The following is a 19,724-nucleotide window of genomic DNA, read 5'->3' as shown; positions in this document are numbered from 1 at the left end:
TACTTTTACTGTTAATATTTACATTGCTACATTGACTAGTTTTTAAAAGGGAAAATCACCTTTGTGAACTGGAATATCTAAAGGAGGACTTTTTCAGTCCAATGACATCTACATCTAAAATTTCATTTAATGTCAGTTACCTACTAATGAGGTTACCTTTATACCTTTCTTTCAGCAGTGAATGCCAATTTCTCCACACTCTGTTCAGTGTTTCGTGTTATTAAGCTTTAAACTTGGCCAGTACAATTGGTGAAAAGTGACTTTTACTTTAATTTCTAATTATGCATGAGGTTTAACATCTCATATTTAAATGCCTTATGTATAAATTTTATCTATGAATTACTGAGTTTTCTATTGGGTTGTTTGCCTATTTATTAGTAAGAACTTCATTAAGGTTACTGGGCCTTTATTGATCTTATATGATACAAGTATTTCTAGTTTTTTCAGCTATGTTTTTAATTTGCATATTAACTCTTCACACTATACATAATTAAGAAGAAACAAGGATTTTACCCAGAAGACTGGCCAGTTGTCCTTGAACTGTTTATTTAATATCCCTCTGATTTAGAATGCCATATTTTATTGAAAATCATATTTTAAATTTTGTATGTGTTTGAATCTATTTCTAGGACAAAATCTCCCTTCATTGCTGTCTCTATCGATGAGTAGGAAAACATTCTTTGATTTCTGTAGGTTTATTTTATATTTTAACATTTGATAGGCCTTCCTTTGCCCCTCATTATACTTTGTCAGAATTTTTCTGCATATTTTCTAATTTTTTTTTCTTTATCATCTTTAGAAGGAGATTATCTAAGACCCCATCTACAACATTTTATTGGTATTTTTATTTGAGTCATGTTAAATTTATTGTTTAACCCTTTCTGAAATTTTATTTTTAGTTTTTCTTCTAGTCTTTTTAAGTTTTGCTCATTTGCTGAACCTTTGTCTTTGTGGGAGAATGGGAATTAATGTAACAGGGCAGTTACTTGGCTGTTTATATTACATGCAGTAATGTCATAGAGTCCAGGTGAGGCAAGAGTCACTGTGCTATAAGCATATATTCATAGCTGACTGCAGGAAAGAAAAACAAGCATCTTGTTTTTCATAATACTTCAGATCACCTTAGGAGTAAATGACTGTACGTACAAGAGGATATATAGCTGACTCACTTATAAACTAAACAGAATGCCACACCATTACTTAAAAAATTATATACATATATGAACTAATACTCATATTTCTCAGGTAAGCAAAATATGGTAGAGGTCTCACTTGTGAGGACTGCATAGCACATAATTCATAGTGGTTATAATAAAGTTATTCATGATGACTTTCTTTAATAGTCTTTATTTTTTAGGACATGTGTAGATTTACAGAAAAAATGGAGAAGATAGTATGGAGCATTTTCACACCGCCCAATTTCTCCTATCACTGATATTTTACCTTATTGTGATACATTTGTTGAAATCAGTGCACCAGTATTGATACATTATTATTATCAACCACTGTTCATACTTTGTTCCAGTTTCTTTAGTTTTTACATAGTGTCCTTTTTCTGTTCCAGGATTCCATGTAAGGTAACACGCTGTATAAGGTAACGAGTGTTTTTAGGTTCCTTTTGGCTATGGCAGTTTGACTGAAGTTCTTTATCATGGAAAAAATACGTAAATTTTCTAAAAGGTAGAAAATTTTTAAAGAATACAAAAGTTAAATACAGTGGTGTCTTAACTTCCGTTTTCCTTTCTCTGTCCATTTCAGGCACTTTGCGAGTGTGCCCTCCACATTCCTTATGACAGCTTAACACGCGGCATGTTGTCTGTCCTTTCCACGCTGTCAGGGACCATCGCCATCAGACATTACTTCAGCGTAGCTTCAGGTAGGAAGAAAAGAGTAGCATACAGATAATGCACTAATAATCCCTTTATTCATGTTGATGTTTCAGTTTGTTTTGTCTGTAAAGCTAGTGAATTATTTGAAAATGGTTTCTTAACTAATGCCTATGTTAATAAAATCTTGCATCCTTGAACTAAATTCAAGGATATTGTTCTTCTAGACTTGCCCTGCTTTGAATTATATGTCGATGAAACAGTATTTTTTAGGATGCTTAAAATAGCAGGTTTGCTTTTGTATGCCTCTGACTCAAAGTGCCCTTTGGATTTAAGTACATTTCAAAGGCCAAGTGGTGGTGAATTTTAAAAGCAAATGTCATATACTTCCTTTTAGGCATTTGTTGTTCCTCTGGAAAATGATTAAAACAAAACTTTACCCCAGTTCAATGATTTCCTAACTGCCTGTTCAAGATGATTTAACTCCAAAATGCCTCCATTAGTGCCCAGTGAGGCGTCTGCTTACCTAACAGACTTTGGGCTAAAGTTTCCTGTTGTTTTATTTTAATGCAAGTTTGTGGAATCTCTGTTGCTTCTTTTCCTAGGCAGTTAATTTGAAGAACTACAGTGTTCATTTGTCCATTTTATGACTTCATAGCATCCTAACTTACTGGGTAAAAGCAGTTCCTCGCCATAATGTCGTGATAGAAAGCTATGAAGACTTGATATTCTATTGCCAAGCCTCTCTGCCAGCCAGGGAACATATGTTGTGGCCTGGACTAATTTTCATACCTCAGACTGAATTGGGCACCAGTAATTACAAGAAGTGGGAATGTGGGAGAATCCATCCTGGTGAAAGAGCAGTGACCACAGTGTCATCCAGTTTCCAGAGTGTACCGGAGCAGGCAGTATTTGCTATGTCTGGTACCTTTCATAGCAGTGTGAGCTGAGACATCAAGGAACGAGTGCAAGTGGTGGTGATGTCTTCCTTGCACTAATTCCATGTGTGGTTTGGGCTGTGATCTTAGGTGGTCTCTAGCCTTGCCTTTTTCTTGTCCATTTTCTCAGCTGAATTTTCTAGCCTTTCCAGTTATGTTGTGAGGTACTCTACAATCATGTATTGCTCCATAATAAATCACCTTAAAACTTAGTGGCTTAAAACCATCACCATTTTATTTACTCTGGTTCTGCATATCAGCAGTTTTGACTGGCCTCCGTTGGGCAGCTCTGCTGGTCTCACTCATAAGACTGCAGCCGTGTGGAGCCTTGGCCATACTAGGTGGTCTGTGGTGGCCTCATGCACCAGCTAGAGGCCAAAAGGCTTTCAGCTGAGGCACCTTTGTTCTCTGCATGTGACTCTGGGCAGGCTAGCTTGGGCTTGTTTACAACTTACTCTCAGGGTTTTAACAGCAACTAAAAGAAGGCGAGCCATCAACACACAAATACTTTTCAGCCTTTTGCTGCGCATGTTTTTTTAATGTTTCATTGGCCAAAATAAGTCACAGGGCTAAGCCCAAATGGGGGGAAAAATATTTCTTGAAATTACATTGCAAAGGGGCATGGCTACAAGAGATGGGAGAGAATGTTGCAGCCTTTTAAATCAATAATCTACTATATACCCATTGAGCTTTCAATAAAGTATTTTTCTGCATAAATCAGCCAGACTCAGGTTTTAAGCTTGCAGTTCATATCCTTGACCATAACACTTTTAAAGAGCTGTGGTAGACACAGTATTAATTGTATCTTGTAATTTGTAAGAGCCTTCCCATACAAGGGCTCATTGCTTCTGTATATGTAGCCTTATGAGTGAGCCCTATTCAGTAGAGTTTATGAGTATTGAAACTGATACTTGCAGAGTTTCAATGATATGTCCAAAGTTACATCCTTAGGAAGTGCCTGAGCCTAGGCCTGAACCCAAGGGTTCCTACTTGGAATTCTTTTTTATACTAAACTGGTCTGGATGCAAAATGACTTTCTTTTTCTTTACTCTTTAATTCCAAAGACATTTGTAAATCTTATGTCAGTGTAAGTGCTTATAATATTCAAGCACTTCTAGATATTTTATTTGTCCTGTTACTGAATTTTATTAAATTGCAGTTTGTATATGAAATTAACCAAAAGACTTATGTAACCAAACTAGGTAATGTTCACAAGAAATAAAAGTTAAGGATTTTCCAACTTTAGATTATTTCCATAAATAATAGAAAGTATTTAAGTGTATTTTCACTGACTAGCTTTTTTCAGTATAATCAGGATAGTTTATAAAGCAAACTTAAATTTAGTGTGTTTAATTATTGCTAACAAATGGCTATTAAGCATATAAGATGTTCAGTATCATACATACATAAGAAATATAAATTAAAACAACACTGGAATACTTAAGTAGTCTAATCAGATTGGCAAAGAATCAGAAGTTTGATAACAGGCAGTGTGGACACTGGTGTGGGTAAATAGCTATTTTCACTCATTGCTGGTGGGAATATAAATTATTGAACTTCTGCTTGGTGATTTGGAAATAACTCATCAAAATTATAAATGACCCAGAAACCACTTCTTAGAATTTATCCTACTAATAGGAGAAATGATATTTATGCATGATTATTTATAGCATCATTGTATGTAACAGCAAAAAACTTCCCATCAGTAAGGGATGTAATAGCATAAAAAAGTCCATCAATAGGGAACTCGCTAATGAAATTATGATACATAACTGCAATAGAAACCAAAACAGTTTATTAAAAAGAATATATGGCATAGAATAATCTCCATGATATAGTGTTTACAGGAAAATAAAGCAAGATGCAAAACATTGTGTTAAAAAGAAAAAGGAATATGTTTGCTTATAAATTTATAGACTGGAATGTTACAGAAGAAACTCATAAAATTGGGTGAATGAGGGAGACTTTTCTGTCACTTACTTTTTACCTTTTTTCTATTATTTGCTGAATCTTTTGAACCATGTAAATTTATCTTAGTAAATAATTTTAAAATAAAAATTAAAAATAATTCTATCCCTAAAACAGTTAACATATGAAAATGTTCAAAAATATTATATTTTGAACGCAGGATATTGGCAAGTATCTACTTATCCTGAATATGTGTGAATTTTAAATTGGTATGTACAAGGGGGAAAAAAAGACTTAAAAGGATTATTCCAGAAAGTAAACAGGTCATGCTGGTTTGCAGGATTTGGGGTGATTTTTCTCCTTTTCTGTGGATTTTTCTGTTTTTTTCCAAGTTTTCTATGATGAATTTTGATAGGAAAAAAAAAAAGCAAAAAAACAAGTTTCAAACATGTTTGTAAATGTATTCATGAGTCTGGATTGCCCATAACATATGGACAAGAAAAAGAATGGAAGAAATACAGTATTCATGGTTATGAAAAAAATGAACACATAGTTGCATCTTTCTAATATTATGCCTACTTTAAAAATTCTGAGACTGTACCTGAGCTAGTACTTCTGTGTGAAACTGAAAATCAAGAAGTTGAACATGCTCCACACTGCCTGGGATAGTCTTTATTGTAATTAGTAATTAGTAATGGGTTTGGGGTTTCAATTTCTTCTGTAAAAATAGGGCAAAAAATGAACAAGTGGGACTATATCAAGCTGAAAAGCTTTTGTACAGCAAAGGACACCATCAATAGAACAAAAAGGTATCCTACAGTATGGGAGAATATATTCATAAATGACAGATCCGATAAAGGGCTGACATCCAAAATATATAAAGAGCTCATATACTTCAACAAACAAAAAGCAAATAATCCAATTAAAAAATGGCAGAGGAGCTGAATAGACAGTTCTCTAAAGAAGAAATTCAGATGGCCAACAGACACATGAAAAGATGCTCCACATCGCTTGTCATCAGAGAAATGCAAATTAAAGCCACAATGAGATATTACCTCACACCAGTAAGGATCGCCACCATCCAAAAGACAAACAACAACAAATGTTGGCAAGGTTGTGGAGAAAGGAAAACCCTCCTGCACTGTTGGTGGGAATGTAAATTAGTTCAACCATTGTGGAAAGCAGTATGGAGGTTCCTCAAAATGCTTAAAATAGAAATACCATCTGACCCAGGAATTCCACTTCTAGGAATTTACCCTAAGAATGCAGCAGCCCAGTTTGAAAAAGACAGATGCACCCCTATGTTTATCGCAGCACTATTTACAATAGCCAAGAAATGGAGGCAACCTAAGTGTCTATTCAGTAGATGAATGGATAAAGATGTGGTACATATACAAAATGGAATATAACAGCCATAAGAAGAAAACAAATCCTACCATTTGCAACAACATGGATGGAGCTAGAAGGTATTATGCTCAGTGAAATAAGCCAGGTGGAGAAAGACAAGTACCAAATGATTTCACTCGTATGTGGAGTATAAGAACAAAGAAAAACTGAAGGAACAGAACAGCAGCAGAATCACAGAACCCAAAATGGACTAACAGTTACCAAAGGGAAAGGGACTGGGGAGGATGGGTGGGAAGGAAGGGATAAGGGTGGGGAAAAAGAAAGGGGGTATTACAATTAGCATGTATAATGTGGAGGGATATGAGGTGGGCTCTACAACACAGAGAAGACAAGTAGTGATTTTATAACATCTTAGTACGCTGATGGACAGTGACTGTGAAGGGGTATGTCGGGGGGACTTGGTGAAGTGGGGAGCCTAGTAAACATAATGTTCTTCATGTAATTGTAAATGATACCAAAAAAAAAAAATAGGGCATCAAGTCAGATCCCCAAATCCTTTCCAGCTCTAAAATGAAGAATTCATACGTAAACTTTTTGAGTTATAACTCTATGCTAGCAATTGAAAAGCAAACTTAAAATTTGTTTCTCTTTTCTTTCCTCTCTTCAAGGTAAGGCTTTATCTGACAAGAAGCCTGTAATGACATCCATTTGCACTTCCAAGATACAATCAATAGTTGTTTGGCTTTTGCTGTGTTTCTTAGTGTTATTAATATTTTTGTGGGAAAGCCCCTATGTTGATTTTAGATCCTAATCATTACAAAACTGTTAGCACATACCTACCTAAGTACTGTGACAGGAAAAAGAAATGGTGCTGTATATTGATGATGAGATAAGAGGTAGAAAATGTTGTTGAAGTTTATTATTAGAGATGTTCTCTTGAAAGAAAAATGAACCTATAAGCTGAACTGCTTTTGAACAAATAAATGAATTAAGTCTGTACTACTTTCCTCTGCTTGTTTAGGAAATGTGGGTTCTTCTCCCAGATCCTCTGATTTAGTCAAATTAGCCCAAGAGTGCTGTTACCATAATAACAGGGGCATTGCAGCTCATGGAGTGAGAGTCCTAACTAATATAACCGTCTCTTGTCAAGAAAAAGGTAAGTTTGACCAGGACTAGTATGTATAAACGTTTGGGTTGGAGCTTGAGCAGAATTATTTGTGTGCTTGTGTTTTTTTAATCCCTTATTATTTTTAGCCTGTGTGTTTGTATTTACTAATTGCCTCCTGAAGTGTTCTTAGAGTAAGTCTTCTTAAGACTACTTACTTAATCTTTAAAAATTAAAACAAATATGAGAACCTTGGGATTGCAGTTGTGGAATTGAAAGGCTTTATGAGGCATTGCCCATTTCTTCCACTGCTTACTTTTGCACTTGTGCTCCTGTGGATGAGGACTGCTCATTACTCTACCGTGTGGTATAAGATACCTTGTTCCCCTGTACAAATACCTGGAAAACTTAGGGAAAAATACCTTAAGTTATCAAGGACTTAGATAACAAGTAGTTGACCCTTGGGAACTGTGAATTAAATTTTCATGGAATTTATCTCTAGGTATACCTAGAGTGTATAGTACTACTAGACCCATCATTGTAACTGATTTGCATAAGAAGGACAGCACAGAAAGTAATGCATATATTTGTGTTCCTACATCTTTTGACCTAAAGGCTTGAAGAAGTTCTTGCTGATGTACAGAAACAGAAACGCATTTCAGATGTTTCATGTGCTTTCTGTGCTGATTTTGATCTTTATTAAGGATCATAAGTTCAACAGTCCCTCTTGTCTTCACTAGGCTTCATCCCTGCTAGTTCCTAGTACCTATTTTTTCCTAGCACCCTGACCTTAACTAGATTTAACACTGTTTCCCAAGCCCTTATACTAATTGAAAAGACACTTCTTTAAGTTATATGTTGATTCTGACTTGAATAATTAAGCCTACTTCATTTTGGATGTAGTAATGAGTATTTTCTACCATGTAACATAGAAAAATGCTTTATGTTCTCAGAGCTGACATAATATTAAGCTAAATATGGTTTAGTATATTCAGAACTTTGTGGATCCTCTAGAGAAATTTTAGCCTAAAGGTAGTGAAAAGATGTAGTACTGCTGTCACGCAAGACACCTAAGGGATTCGTTCTTTATGGTCAAACTTAAAACATTAATGAAGATTATGTAGGGTCTTCATTAATTCCCAAAAGTAGTTTAACTTTCATTAGAAAGTTACATGTTAGGGAAAGTGGACCTGCATAACTTATGTCTAGTTAAGAAGATTAACCACATAGTACATGGTTTGCTATTTATAGTATTTTTCCTAACTAAGCTGGTGACACTTTGTTATGCCATATTTATGCCTTCATGGCTTTAGCTCTTGATTTAATGTGTGTGTTTATGTATATTTTTAATATTAATTTCAGATGTATGGCATAATGATTCAGTATTTGTATACACCTCAACATGATCACCACAGTAAATCTAGTTAACATGATCGTCACAATAAGTCGTTAACATCTGTCACCACATATATAGATTTTTTTCTTGTGATGAGAACTTTTAAGATTTACTATCAACAAATAGGCAACATGCAACTCCAAACAGCAATACTGTATTGTGACCTGTCGTCACCATGCTGTACTACCTCCTCTGGCAGCCACCAAGCTGTTCTCTGTTTATGAGCTTGAGTTTCTTTTTGTTTTAGGTTCCACATGTAAATGAGATCATGTGGTATTTGTCTTTCACTTAGCAAAATGCTGTGTAGGTCCATCCACGTTATTGCAAATGGCAAGGTTTCATTACTTTTTGAATTTATGGCTGAATAATATTCCATTGTATTATGAATACCACCCTTTCTTTATCCACTCATCCGTTGATGGACACTTAGGTTGTTTCCACATCTTGGCTATTGTGAATAACACTGCAGTGAATGTGGTGGCGCAGATATCTTTTTGAGTTAGTATTTTTATTTTCTTCAGCTAAATGCCCTGAAGTGAAATTGCTGGATCATATGATGGTTCTATTTTTCATTTTTTGAGGAACCGCCATACTGTTTTCCATAGTAGCTACATCACTTTACATGCCCACTTATAATGCACAAAGGTTCCCTTTTCTCTACATCATTGGCAACACTTGTTATTTCTTGTCTTTTTTATAATAGCCATTCTAACAAGCATGAGGTGGTATCTAATTGCAGTTTTGATTTGCATTTTCCTCATGATTAGTGAATCATTAGTTGAGCATCTTTTCATGGACTTGTTGGCCATCTGTATGTCTTCTTTTGAAAAAAGTCTATTCAGATCTGCCCATTTTTTAATCAGACTGTTAGTGTTTTACAATTGAGTGGTATGAGTCTTTATGTATTTTGGATATTAACTTTTTATCAAAGAATATGCTTTGCAATATCCAATAGGTTGCCTTCTCATTTTGTTGATGGTTTCTTTTGCTGTGAAGATTTTTGGTTTGATGTAATGTGTGTATTTTTATAATCTTCGACAAAGTAGTAGAAATAGAGAAGTCTGAAGGTAGGCTTTACATTTCAGAAGTAATGCCAAATGTACATTTTTAGGAAGGCTAGCTTTATGCATTGAAGTGTTTCCTATATCTTAGACTCCTTAATGGTTTTTCCTTCTCTGTGTATGTATACTTGACCACTATAAAATGTGCTGTATTTTTCCTTTAGACCTTTTGGCACTGGAACAAGATGCTGTCTTTGGCCTTGAGTCCCTTCTGGTACTTTGTAGTCAAGATGACAGTCCTGGTGCTCAAGCCACTTTAAAGGTGAAAACATCACTTATTTTAGTATAATGCCTGTTTTTATTGCCTAAACTGGAGATTTGTGATCTCTCTGTAAAGGATCAAATATTAAATATAATAGTAAATATTTTAAGTTTTGCAGGCTATGCCCTTTTTGTCACAGCTACTCAGTTTATACCATCGTAGAACCAAAGCAACCATGGACAATGTGTTTAAATTTAAAAAAAAAGGAAGTATGGTGGTGTGGCTGTGCTCCAGTACAACTTTATGGGATTTGGCCAAGGTCAATGGTTCATCAACTCCTGGCTTAAACAAACATTTGTCCTTCATCTTTACTTTCATACTAGCATTTTGACTGTTGTTATTCCAAAAGATGGGTAAAAATCTGAGCTTTGGACTTTTTTTGCCATCAGTTGACACTGTGTTACTAAGTTGTAATAGATACATATGATGATCCTAGGCAATATAAAGAAATTAAATAGGCAGAGCTCTGCACTTGAAAGTTATAATCTGAGGTAACACTAATGAGATCACACAAACTGATGAAATAACTGCAGCCTAACCCGTAAATATATGTTTATTGATTTCCTGAGTACAGAAGTCCTAGTTTTTAGCCAAATAAGAACTATTATAAAATTTTTTGCTTTCACTTTATAGAAATCATCCTAGAGTTATTTAAGAGATATACAAAATGTGACATGAGACTACTCCTATTGTAGTGAAACATGAAATATAATTTGTGATGGTACCAAATTAAAAATTATAAGAAGTATGGTTAATGGAAGTAAAAGGCTATTCAGTAGACACTGGAGAATGTAAGAATTATAACCTAAGATAGGAGTTGAAGGAAGTCATGACTTATTTCAGTATGTTAAGAAAAGGTATCATATGTTCATAGTGATGAACAATAAAGATATTAGTCCATTAAATAAAAGCTGATAAGAGGTGGGGAAGGAAGTAGGCAACATGTGTTCGGCAATTGATTCATCCCCAGAATTCCTTTGAAACTGCAAAGTGTTTATTCAAAAGTAGAAGGAAGGAAAGGAGGGAGTGAGGGAACCAAATCCTTTCCTGTTATGGTAGGTGTCAGTGAAATACCAGAGTGAGCACAGTGGGACAAACACAGATAGTCAGGAAAGGTCACTGTGTTAGAGGAGCACCCCACGTAGAGGATCCTGACATTTGCACAAGGAATTGTAATACCAAGCAGAGGGTGGTAAGTTTTCTGGTGGTACAAACAAAAGGGCACTCTTGGTGAGAGGTCAGAGTCGGGAGTGATTAATTTCTACTAAGAATATTAGGGAAGACTTGAACAAGCAGATGTCATGTGAAGTTGAGCCTTGAAAGACAGGGTGAAATTTCAGTATTGAGGAAAAAATTGTTATAAAAGCAGAAATGTACCTGTTATGTTGGAAGGATGGTGAGTCGCGCACTGTGGCTGAATGACATAACATGAGATGGAAAAGTAGTTGGCAGCTTGGTCATGGAGAATCTGAAATGTCATACTAGGGGACTTCGGCTTCGTTCTGTTTTCAAAATAGTGGACATGTTCTAACCTTTGTAGGGATTATGATTGCTATTTAACTTACTAATTAATGCATCTATTATGTACCAAACTTTGTTGAAGGCTTATATATACATTTCTTTCCATCTTTGCAATAACCCTACCTAATGAAATTTGTCCTTTGCTTAGACTTATGAGGAAATTAATACTCAGATAAAATAACTTGCTCAAAGATACTTAGCTGACTAGAGTTTACCAAGCTCACCATCAACCCTGGGTTGGTCAGAGTCTAAACACATCATCACATTTTCCTAACATACGCTGAGAGCTGCATGGTTGTCATGTGAAGGACAGATTAATGGGCCCATCTCTTCAAGAGACTGAAATTAAGGAGAGATTTAGGTTGCGGTAGAGAAAATGGAAAAGAACTAAAAAGGTGGATAGTAGAGACTTGCCAAAATTGGAAATGACTAGATTTAGCAATCAGTTGTTATGTAAAAGCAGGAGGACTTCTGGGTTTCTAGTTTTGGTAGCTCATAGCCATTAACTGGCTTGAATAGAAACTCTAATGTTAATTGGTTTTTAGATTTGAGTTGAGAGAAAATTAGAAGCCTCTTCTCTACTTCAGTGTGCATAAGCATTATGTAGGACATCTTTTTTAAACTGCAAACTCTCAGTAACCCAAATACCAAACAAACAAACAAAAATTAATATATTAAGTTTGGGATGGGTAGGAACGGGAATCTACCCGTATTTATTAGCATCCTGCAAGATGCTGGCATAGGTAAGCTTACAAATGAGTGATTAACATACATGCCTCATGTGTCATTTGAGGTTTAAACATGGCACACTTTGCACATCCTACCATAGGATTCTATATATCATGTGTTTCTTATAAAGGAAAATGTTATGCCTGCCAAAAAACCTTCTCCTTAACTTTCCCTAGTAACATGTAGCAAGTTCTTTTCTTTAAAACTTCACATAATGCCTTCAGAATGTAACTGGTTCTTTCTTTATTCAATGTGCAGATTGCCCTGAATTGCATGGTGAAGTTGGCCAAGGGCAGGCCCCATCTCAGCCAGTCAGTGGTTGAGACCTTGTTGACTCAGCTGCACAGCGCTCAGGATGCCGCCCGGATCCTGATGTGCCATTGCTTGGCCGCCATTGCCATGCAGCTGCCAGTGCTGGGCGACGGAATGCTTGGTGACCTCATGGAACTCTACAAGGTGATCGGACGGTCAGCCACAGACAAGCAACAGGAGCTTCTGGTAAAGAGCCACTTTTTGAACTTGGCAGTGGATGACTAGGATCTGGTCTGGTGGGAATTACTTTAAGAAGTCAACATTACTGTTTGACGTCACTAAAAAACACAACAAACAACAGGTTCAAGGAATTACATGACCAAAAGTGTGCTGAAGTCAAAATAGAACTGGAACCATGAGCTTTTACTACTTTCACTTTTGATTTAGGAAGCCCTATTTAGTTCAGATCTAAAGCTGCTTACTTCCTAAGCCCTGCCAAGTCAGCTTATTGTAGCAAAGCCTTAAATCTGATTTTTTTGTTTTATTACAAAGGACAAAATGAAAATGAAATTTTTCTCTTTTTTTATACAAAACAAGTAAATAATGAACTGAATGCTGTTTTGTACTTCCAAACACTAAATAATAGCAATGACCATAGATTAACCTTTATTCCTCTTTTCCAATCCAGGGTCTCTTTAGCTGTTAAGGATCCAATTTCGGTTTCAGTGTTGTCCTGGGTTTGGGAAAGGTGCAGCTTAGAAAGAACCAGAAGGCATGGAAGCTGTGTAATAATGTTTAGTTGAAAGTTCTCCAGAGCTGAGTGTAGACCACATTGTAAGTAGGCATAAGTTAGGTGTAAACCTTAAGATGGCCACTCCATATTGTTTATGGTCGTCTGAATTTAAGGTTTATGTAATTACTTAAAATGTAATGAAATTACTTACTCAAGCCCATTGTATATTTAATCCCCCAGGGGGTGTTGTGTATGAGAGTGCCCCCCTTCTTATCATTTGCTATCAGAAAAGGTTACCCTGCTGATCAGTGGTCATAGGTACAGCATCACGTAGTTTTCACAGTGCTGTGTGGACCTTTGTTTGGATCAGCTTTGGAACACTAAGAAAACAGCCAAGTCGATTTTTTTATTGAAGCAGCATTTTCAACTAATATTCTTTATCCCTTTTTGTTAGTACTACTTTAAGGCATTTTAAAATTATGAAACATATCTTTAAAAAGTAAGGAATAATATGATGAAAACTCTTGCATCCATCATCTAGCTTGAGAAAAAAATATTACCAGTACAGCTGAATTGTACCTCCCTGACAATATCTTTTTCCTTCTCCCAGAGGTAATCATTATCCAGAATTTGGTGTTTATCATTCCCCTGCATGTTGTTAATACATTTATTACCTTAGTATATATCCTAAGTAATATGCAGTATCATGTTGCATATTTTTAACTTCATATAAATGTTATACTACCTGTAATCTTTTGCATTTTGTCTATTTTAGCCTGTTTTTTGTGAATCATCTATATTGATAAGTGTATCTCTGGTTTATTTCAGTTCTGTGTAGCACAGTATATCATAATTTATCCATATTTATATGCATTGTCTCTAATTGCTTTTATAAACAGTGCTCTGAACAATGGAATAAATTGCTTAATGACTTCAAAGTAAAAAATTAATAAATGTCAAAGGAAAACAAATTGTGTTCTTTTTTTGATAAGCTCTAATTAGTTTTTCTCCCTTTTGGGTAAAGTTATCTGTGACACTGGCTAAAATTACATGATACTCTCGATTTTCTTAACTTCTTGCTCAATGCTAGGTGAGTTTGGCCACTGTGATTTTTGTAGCCAGTCAGAAAGCGCTGTCTGCTGAAGTAAAGGCAGTGATCAAGCAGCAGCTCGAGAGCGTCTCCAATGGATGGACTGTATACCGTGTTGCCAGACAGGCGTCCAGAATGGTATGTAGTGTCCTTCTGTGTGCGCTGGGTCGGTGAAAACAGCAGGTTACAAACTTCAGATTGTGTGGTGGTTGCTTCTAGTCCAAACTGAAAGGTGGAAGTACTTTTTAGTTATGGGATTAAAAGAAGATGAAGGAAAGGACCTACTTTTTAACCTTTCTCATCTAAGAAAGGTGTATATGTTGTTATGGGGAAATTCCACAGGGATTCCAAAAATACTCCTTCTGGCTGTGGTGTTAGCACCACTTCCATTTTGCCCCATAATCATAACCACCACCACCTCCTACTTACTTTTTCTGTCTGTGTCCTTTGTTGATATACTATCTCTCTCTTCTCTCTCCCTGAACTTATCCTTCTTACGGAAATGGGAAAGTTTCTGTATGCTATTCCCTTCTCCACTGTATGGAAAGCCTATCAGCTTGTAATAGTTTTATTAGGAAATACAGAGCTTGGCTAGTATGGAAATGCTATGGGAATAGGTCCAGAGAGCAAAGTTTGGGAAGCATTCCTCTAGGTGATGGAAGCACATGTTCCCTTTACAGTGTTTCTCAAAAGAGGATAGGAGCACTGTTGACAGGACAATTCTTGATTGTACCCCACTGTCCCAAGCACTGCAGGACACTGGCCTCCCTGGCATTAAGTGGCATTCATGGGCCGCCCCCCAGCTACCCCTCCCCTGTCATTTCCAGAGGCAGGTGCAGTACACCTGATCATCACTTGATGGAACTTACTAGATTCCCCCCACCCACTAAATAGCTCCTACAGATTTACATACAATCAGTTTATACTTTGTGTACTTTGAACTAAAGTTCTAGACTAATTCCATTTATTTTCTCCTTGGAACTGTTTTAATGAAGAACTTAAGGCATTATGTTACACAAAAGCAGCTCAGCATATTTTCTCTGAGGAAGTATTTAGACTGAGTCTCAGATGTGAGGAATGATTTTTAAAACTTATCCAAGATTTGGCTTTGTATTTTAGATGCTACATCAGCTAACTCACTTGTTAGAACCTCATCATGTACCCCTGTCCCCCTCCGCCCATTTTTTTTTTTAGGGTAATCATGACATGGCCAGAGAACTTTATCAGAGCCTGCTGACTCAGGTTGCCTCAGAACATTTCTACTTCTGGCTGAATAGCTTGAAGGAGTTCTCACATGCAGAACAGCGTCTCACCGGGTTGCAAGAGGAGAATTATAGTTCAGCACTTTCTTGCATTGCTGAGTCTTTAAAATTCTACCACAAAGGAATTGCTTCTTTAACAGTAAGTCCTCTTAATTCTACTTTGGTGATGATGATTTGTGTGAGAATGGTCTCCCCTCTCTTTTGGGGTTACCCTATTTTAAATACCTTGCAAAATCTGATATGTATTTGGTAATATTAGAGTAACAAGTAGGACATAGAAGTAAATGCTTTATCCCTCCCCCACTTCTTAACATTCATGATTGATGAAAGTTTATCATTTTGTGTTTATCAAGTACCAGGTACCACTCATGAAGAGGATTTTGCTGAATCCATGCTGAAGAGATAAGTGGAGATAGGATCCTCCCTTTCCAGACTCCCATTAGTAAGACCCCAGCCTGGGTCAATACCACCATCAAACTCTAAACTCCTACCACATGGCAGCTACTCACTAAGAAACTAGAGTTTCTTGCTTTGTAAATGAAGAAGAAATTATCAAGGATGCTAGTGTTCTTCTGTGATGTCCTCCTATTCCAAATTGATAGTCAGCTGCTATTTTCATCTTTATTGCCAAGAAAGTAAAAGGGTTTTGCAGAGAAGGCAGACCCTTAACATTTCTTAGTTTACTTGAAATTAGTTATATTCCTAGGTAAGAACCAGTTCTCTAAAATGAGTATTTTCTGTATAAATTCAAGGATTTTTTTTTTCCCTTAAAAGTAGTTTATATTAAAGAAAAAGAGTAGTTTATATATTCAACATTAAACATTTTCAAGTATGGTTGCACAACTATATATATAAAACTGTATATTATTAACTAAATATATTCAAACTATTTATTTAGATGGGGACATAAAACTTTTGGTACCAAGTTACATACACTTATCACATGCTCTAAAATATTTTTAATGGTAGACCATCCCAAAAGAAATGCTTCACGGTAGAGCCAAAGGGAACAGATGTCGCAAAGGAGACAGAATACTCAGACTACTGTGGGTACATATATTGAAGTATGATAGTCTTTTGGCCAGAATTGATGGACTGCTGTTTTGAAACAGGAATACAGGAATATCTCCATTTTAAAGGGTAGCATTGACTACTGTGATTCTTTCCTCTCAATTTTCTGGGAAGATTGTTGTTGCCTTTATCAGGCTAATAAATGCCTAAAAAAATCAACAGGTACAATCAATGAAATCACTTCATTTCTCTAGTTATGTTAACCATTCAGTACATTAAATGGTAAGAATCATGAAACAAACAGGATCACAAAACAGTGAGGCAGATAGAACTAATAGGAAAAATCCTGTTGAATATTTAATCATCTTTTAATGATTTGTTGGTATGTGTATTTAGTGGGGCTTGGCAGTAATTAAGAACTGAATCCTGATATAGGAAGAGAGTACTCAGCTGACCGACAGAAGGCCTTTGTTTTAGTCTCCACTCTGCCCTTAACACCGTCTGACCTAAGGCAGGTTATCATCTCCTTTTGCAGTGGAGTTCCTTAATTCAGCAAACTGTTATCACTTGTGCTATGTGCCAGGCACTACTTTGAGGATAAAGGAAATCAGGAAATGATTCTCCACTTCAGAATAGTCTAGAGGGGAATGTAGTATGATCCTTAGAATCATTTGAAAACTTCAATATGTATGCTGTCAGGCTCTTTCAGAGATTTGTTTTTGAATCTGTTCATCTGGCAAGTGTTGAAGTGTTAGTAGCTTTCATTTTTAAGAATTTGTGAACATGGACTGCCCTTTTACTCCCTAACATATGAGTGATCCAACCTGAGATGGTAAAGCTATGATAATTAATGCTTTTTACCTTTCAGCCAAACTAAACAAAAGTTAAAATCTCTCTACTTATGGGAACCCTTAAGCAATGTTGGGTGTCTGATTTTCCAACACAGTGATTAATGGTAGAGTTATCTTGTTTCTTAGGAATAAATTGTAAAAAGCATTTGTATTAGTTTCTGTTCTGTATACCAAATTGCCACAAATTTATTAGCTTAAAACAACACCCATTCATATTTCACCGTTTCCATGAATCAGAAGTCCAGGCCTGGCTTCGCTGCGCCCTCTGTTCATATTGTCTGTCATGCACTTGCTCTCAGGGTACCAGTCAGGGCCAGTCTTGGCTGAGGCCCAAGGAGACTCAAGGTCCTTTTCTAAACTCATGTGCTTGTTGGCAGAATTCATTTTGTCACAGCTGTGGAGCTTGGAAGCTTCAAGGCCAGCAGGAGAATTGCTTACCTTTAAGACCCTCTTTTAATGAGCTCATCTGATTAGGGGAAATCCATGCAGAATAATTTCCCTTTAACTGATACAAAGTCATTTCATAGGGACCTAAATTTCATCCTCAAAATCATCACTTGGCCATATTACATTAGTTAGAGGTAAGTTACAGGTTCCACCTACATTCAAAAGAAGGAGATTACACAAGGTACAGATACTGGGGCTGTTAATAAAAGGAGCCACCTTAGCATTCTGCCTACGATGGTGGATTAGTAATTTATTTTTAATTTTTGTTTTTATTAAATATTGAATAGGTGCAGTATCTACATATATATATACTGTGTAAGGTATATAAAAAAAATACCACAATGTCCATGTATACTTGGCACCCAATTCAGGAAATGGTACATTACCGTTGCCTGTAAAATCTGTGCATGCTGCCTCCATGCTTGTATACCATTTCTTACCCAACAAAGCTACCGCCATCCTGAATCTTGTGTGTACTGTTCCCTTGCATTTCTTTATCAAGTTAATATTTTTATAAATCTAAGCTGTTTGTTGCTCAGTTTTGAATTTTATATAAAAAGTCATACATTTTTTTCTTTGACTTGCTTTATCTAAATTATGTTCTTAAGATCCATCCGTCTTGTTACATTTTGTTTGATTCTAGTTTTGCTCAGCTTTGTGTTTGTGTGTCATTTTCTGTTGCATATTGCAGTAGTTCACTTAATTTCATTGCTCTGTGATATTCTTTTGGGTGACTGCTACAACAATCTGTTTATACATTTTATTGTTGAGGAACATGTGGGTTATGTCCAGTTTGGGGCTATTAAGAATAATTCAACTCTGAACATTTTTATACATGTGTTTTGGTGTAGGTGTGCATTTTTTCCGGCTGGTAGTGCTGTGTCAGAGGATATACTTAGGTTCAACTTTGACAAATACTGCCAGATGCCCATGGTGGCGTTTTCAATTTATACTCTTGTCAGTATAATAACTTTTGGGGTTCACAGTGTTTCTTGAATTTATGGCTTGATGACTTTGACTAGTTCTGGAACATTTAGAACATAGTGTCTTTAGCTGTTGCCTCTGTACCCTTCTCTCTCCTTTGGGACTCCAAGTGCACCTTTGTTTATTCTCTTTCCCATGACTCATAAACCTCTTCCATTCTGTTCTGCGTTTTCCATCTCAATACTTAGCTCTCAATGTTTTCTTCTGACCTGTCTCCTAGTTCTGCAGTTCTCGCTTACATTGTGTCTTAACCTGCTGTTAAAATTCATTTATTAAGTTCTTATTTTATTTATTGTGTTTATTCAATTCCAGAATTTCCATTTGGTTATTTTGTATTTTCCATTTCTCTGCCAGGATTCTCTATCTTATCATTTAATTTCTTTCTTTAACATGTTAATCATAGTTATTTTTAAATTTGTATCTGATATTCTTTTATCTGGAACTATTATGATCTATGTCTTTGACTTTTTTTTCCCCCTTTTGGTTTGGGAATTTTGTCTTTTCTGTATACTTGGTTTTTTTCCATTTAGTTCTGCACAATATATATGAAAGACTATAGTAATTACATTAGCCAGAGTCTTACTTTATCTTTCTTTGTTTTTGGTAGGCAATTAGGCTAAGGGCAGATCACCTTAATCCAACCCAAACTGACCTTTTTCAAAGCAAAGCTTCAGTTGTTGTAGGGTCAGTATATTTTTGGGTTCTCCTAACTCCTAGGCTGTGCCCTTTGAGGTTACAGCTGGAAGCCTGGCCTGTTTTCCACAGCCTCCTCCTAGTCTTAGGAGACTTCTGGCAGCTCTGCCAGCTTCTCAGACTCTCAGGAGCAGCTTTCAAATTAGCCAGTATCTCAAGGGAGAAAATATCAGTCTTACCTCCTTGGATTTTCTATTTCTTCATGATTTTGTCATGCAAGCCCTTGTCTCAGTAGGGTTAGGGTTAGGGTTAGGGTCTGGGTCTGGGTGTTAGGAGCTCTTCATTGCTTTCAAATAGATGCTCTTAGT

General features: G+C 36.1%; 1 protein-coding gene across 2 annotated transcripts in view; it reads left to right on the top strand.

The window, feature by feature from the left end:
• The window catches only part of INTS7 (integrator complex subunit 7), an 84,957-nt gene that overhangs the window by 40,458 nt on the left and 24,775 nt on the right, over positions 1-19,724 (top strand). For both annotated transcript variants that reach the window (XR_012122863.1, XM_037015274.2), the window contains exons 8-13: positions 1,759-1,876; positions 7,041-7,175; positions 9,746-9,843; positions 12,352-12,591; positions 14,169-14,306; positions 15,363-15,569. Coding sequence is in view for 1 of the 2 variants with exons in the window: in XM_037015274.2 (XP_036871169.1) it covers positions 1,759-1,876; positions 7,041-7,175; positions 9,746-9,843; positions 12,352-12,591; positions 14,169-14,306; positions 15,363-15,569 (936 nt within the window). In the remaining variant the exon portion in view is untranslated. The remainder of the gene's footprint in view (positions 1-1,758; positions 1,877-7,040; positions 7,176-9,745; positions 9,844-12,351; positions 12,592-14,168; positions 14,307-15,362; positions 15,570-19,724) is intronic.

This window comes from Manis javanica, chromosome 11 (assembly GCF_040802235.1).
Source record: "Manis javanica isolate MJ-LG chromosome 11, MJ_LKY, whole genome shotgun sequence".
NCBI lineage: Eukaryota > Metazoa > Chordata > Mammalia > Pholidota > Manidae > Manis > Manis javanica.
The sequence above is the reverse complement of the archived record's forward strand: the minus strand, read 5'-3'. Positions and strand labels throughout refer to the sequence as shown.